This window comes from Xiphophorus couchianus, chromosome 5, assembly GCF_001444195.1.
Source record: "Xiphophorus couchianus chromosome 5, X_couchianus-1.0, whole genome shotgun sequence".
NCBI classification, from domain to species: Eukaryota; Metazoa; Chordata; class Actinopteri; order Cyprinodontiformes; family Poeciliidae; genus Xiphophorus; species Xiphophorus couchianus.
In genome coordinates this window covers 27,669,061-27,672,732 of record NC_040232.1, presented here as the reverse complement: position 1 = coordinate 27,672,732, position 3,672 = coordinate 27,669,061, and the positions used below count along the sequence as shown (strand labels likewise).

General features: G+C 39.2%; 1 protein-coding gene across 2 annotated transcripts; it reads left to right on the top strand.

Moving 5' to 3' along the window:
* The first annotated feature begins 313 nt into the window (after positions 1-313).
* LOC114145622 (fucolectin-4-like) lies at positions 314-2,275 on the top strand. Of its 2 annotated transcripts, none has more exons than XM_028019274.1 (6): positions 314-413; positions 512-589; positions 785-814; positions 905-1,187; positions 1,608-1,753; positions 1,925-2,275. In XM_028019274.1, exons 2-6 carry the CDS (start codon positions 556-558, stop codon positions 1,945-1,947), a joined length of 516 nt encoding a protein of 171 aa, XP_027875075.1. In that variant the 5' UTR covers positions 314-413; positions 512-555; the 3' UTR covers positions 1,948-2,275. The 2 variants fall into 2 exon arrangements, with proteins under 2 accessions (XP_027875075.1, XP_027875076.1); XM_028019275.1 differs by having other exon boundaries at positions 665-814.
* Positions 2,276-3,672: the final 1,397 nt, after the last annotated feature.

Genomic DNA, 3,672 nt, shown 5'->3' with positions numbered 1-3,672 from the left:
TAAAAATATGAGAACCTCTGTTGCAGATGGAAAGATATAGTCTACCAAAGGCTCATCTATCCAAAACATAATCGCAGACAAAAAAAAAAATGAATGAAGAGCTCTCTGTTTAAAGAGTCTCTTTGTCAACCAGCCAGGACAAATTTACATCTCTTCATGACAGGAAAATGCAGACGAGTCATGAACAGCGGCACTGTCATTTGTTTCTTTTTCCACTTATGGAAATCAGATGCAAACATTTTTTATATATATATATATATATATATATATATGTACTTCTGAAGTAAAATATCTATATTTGGATCAGGTTGGACAACATTCTGTTCCAGCTTAGAAACATTTGCAAATATAAGCCGAGGTGAGAGTGAGAGAGAACCATAAAACAGCAGAGAGTGATTGACGTCGTCCCAAAGGTGAGTGAATTCAACATGACTAGATGAGACAGCTGTTCTTGGTTTCATAATGGAAAAGGCATTTGTACAAATAACTTTTTCCCTCATATCTTATTCAGTCCTGTGATTCATTTATGAAGAACAAATTCAGAAACCACCTAAGATGATGTGGAGACTGTTACCCATCTTACTGATTGGTGAGTTGCTCATTTCATCCATAGCATTTCTATATTTTTGGAGATAATGTGTTTAAAAAAGCATTTGTACAACAGGACAGAGGAAATATATAAATGACACAGCTAAGCAGTGAAAACCAGAGAAGTCAGGATTTTGTCGTTATAAACTAAAAGTAGTTAAGCAATTAAAAATGAGACTTTTACCACACTTCACAGGAAGGCTGTATGTAACTCAGCAGACAACAGGTGAGACCAAATAAGTCACCTTAAGTTTTTTTTAAATTATGTTATGAAATTTTGAAAGAACGGGTCTGATCGTCTCTTTTTTCTTTATAGATTGCTGCAGCCAGCCAATGATTGATCTGACTGACAAAAACGCATCTCAGTCTTTGAGCTCCACTAAGGAGTACAGCCGACTGACCAACGCTGACAGGGCCTCTGATGGGAATCGCTCCACATGTTCTCTCACCCTGATTCACTCTAACTCCTGGTGGAGAATTGACCTGCAGGGCGTTCACAACATCTCCTGTGTCAGTATATACAACAGGAACTGCTCGAGTCTGAACTTAAAGGCTGCCGAGATCTACGTAGGAAACTCTCCAAAGGACAACGGCAAACTGTGAGAGCGTCGTGTTTCCTCGATGTGTTTGCATTTCACATGTTCAGGCTTTAACACAATGTAAAATGCAGGTACAGTTCAAAACAATCGTCATTTCAGAAAGTGAAACTAATGGAAAAAATATAGATTCATTACACCAGTGAAATCTAAAGAGGTTATGTCTTGTAATTTATGATCATGGCTTATAGATAGTAAAAATATGTGTCTCAGAAAATGTAAATATTGTCAACAAATTTTTTATAGCATATTTATAGACAGTAGAGTGAATGAAAAAATCAGTTGGGAAAAGGTGGGGGTTTTTTCCACTCCCAACACTTGAAAACAGGTTTTCTAGGTTTTTCTGCATCACTGTTTGGGTGTTTCATTGTTGCTCAAATTGTTTTGATGTTGGTCAGCTGATACATTTTGTCTTTTACTCAGAGCCTGCAACATCACAGAGTTCAACGCAGGGCAGATAAACGTCTTCAAGTTCCCCAAATCGGTGTTTGGACGCTACGTGATGGTGGTCAGACCAGGACAAAAAGCCACGGTTCTTTGTGACGTGAACATCACTGGCACAGCGTTAGGTACGTTAACGCTGAAATATGGAGTCACACATTACTTGATAGCAACGCTGCTAATGAATAGATTTTTAAAAATTTAGTTTACTTGTATGTATTTCCCATCCCTTCTCCAAGCGGATTATGTATTTCATGTTGACTGGATTTACATGAGGAAACTTTTTTTTCTTTTTCAAGAACCTCCATTCTGTGATGACTGATTGTTGTGAAGAATCCCTGAAAAACTGAGGAGAAAATCAGAGATCGGTTCTGAATCCTGGATGGACAGAGGCAGACAGAACGGCCCTCTGTTTGAAATGTTCATTTTTATTTCTGTCCTTTTTTTTGGGTGGTTGGTTTGATTTTCCTTCTTTGAGCAAAACTTATTATGTCATTGTAATATTTATTTGAATTTGTATCGGAAGGTTCTGGGTTTGTTTATGAAGTATTTGTGATGTTTAATGCTATAAAGCTTGTGGTAAATGACCGCTGATGACCATTGCTTATTAGGTTGTTTTACTGTTTTATCAGAATAAATGGAGAAGTACAGTAAATGTTTGTTTTTCATTAAAGTATCAAACATCACAAAGTATTTTACACTGAAATAAATGTCCAAGTTTTGAAATTCTGTACGTCACTCATTTAGAGAACTGATTTAGCAGCTTTGAGTGCTTTTTTAATGGTAAAGAGACGATTTCAAACAGTGATTTTAGAAATTACTTCAACTGCAGTCAAAATTATTTTTGCTGTCGGTTGGGGCCTTGGATTTCTTGTCATGAAGGGAGTAGAAAAGTTGCTGGGATATCGGATTAGAGATGACGTTTCAGCAGAGAGCTCACCTGCTGACGATGAAAGATTTAAATACTTTGGCTTTGACATTGTCGCCAAAGACAACGTGAAAGACGATGGCATGCCAGTAGAAAGCAAAGAGGACTGGAGATGGAAATACTTTGGTTTGGACGACATTGTCCCTGAAGATCAACAGGACATGGAAGCTTCCTCTAAAGTTACCATCAATATGGATTTGTCAGTCAAGACATCTGAAGACACTGTTGCTTTGGAAAGCGACTGTGCTCCTGAAATCAAAACGGAGCTGCACTTGGAACATGTGATGAAATCTTTGAGGATTCATCAGAGGAAGAAATCTCTTCAGTTGACGCAAACTCAAACGATGAAGATGAAGCTCTGTCTTACTGCAGGTATAACCACAGAGATCTGGCCTCTGTGGGGGACCAGTTGCTGGGGACTTTAGATCAAGGACCCCCCCTCCCATTAAAATGATTTTATTCTTGTTCCTATGAATATTTTGCTTTGTTTTGTTATTTAAAAAGCACTGTGATTGATTGTCCATGTGAAGCTGTACATTCATACATATGTGGATAACTATTCTGGCTGAGAGTGAGGAGTTTAGAAAAGCAGGACTTTTGAACAGGCGCGTAGGGCAGCCTGGGGTCCTAAGTGTTTGTTGTGTAGAAGAAGCCGAGTAGTAGAGAGCAGCCTGAGTGTGACGCACGTTGGACTATTGATGTTGTTCGTGTTCGAGAAAAAAAAGGAGTAAAGAAAATTTACCACAACCGCATGTCTCGATACCATTTTTGTTCGAGTGTGCAACAAAATATTGGAGGTTCCACCGAGATTATTAACGCTTCGTCGAGGGACTTTCTTGAGCGATGCTAACCGGAGCGAGCAGCGGCGGGAGCGCGCCTACATTGTGCGCGACCGACATGGAGGAGTTGGCAGAGACCGTCTCTCAGCAGCTATGGCTCCTGCAGTTGGATCAGCTCAAAGAGGTGTGTGCAGAAGCTAAAATCCAAAGCGGACATTCTGTAACGAGGCGAGCGTTAATACGATTAATAACAGAGTCCGTTGATGCTGTGATAAATGATGAAGAAGAGGAGGTGGCGAGGTGCTATCTTCGGAGATTGTTAAAATCAATTGAACTGATA

Excerpts from the sequence above, each read along its gene's own strand:
- LOC114145622 (XM_028019274.1), top strand. The coding sequence starts at position 556 with ATGATGTGGAGACTGTTACCCATCTTACTGATTG. Across the intron at positions 1,188-1,607 it reads CCAAAGGACAACGGCAAACT|AGCCTGCAACATCACAGAGT; the intron begins GTGAGAGCGTCG and ends TCTTTTACTCAG. Across the intron at positions 1,754-1,924 it reads CATCACTGGCACAGCGTTAG|AACCTCCATTCTGTGATGAC; the intron begins GTACGTTAACGC and ends TTCTTTTTCAAG.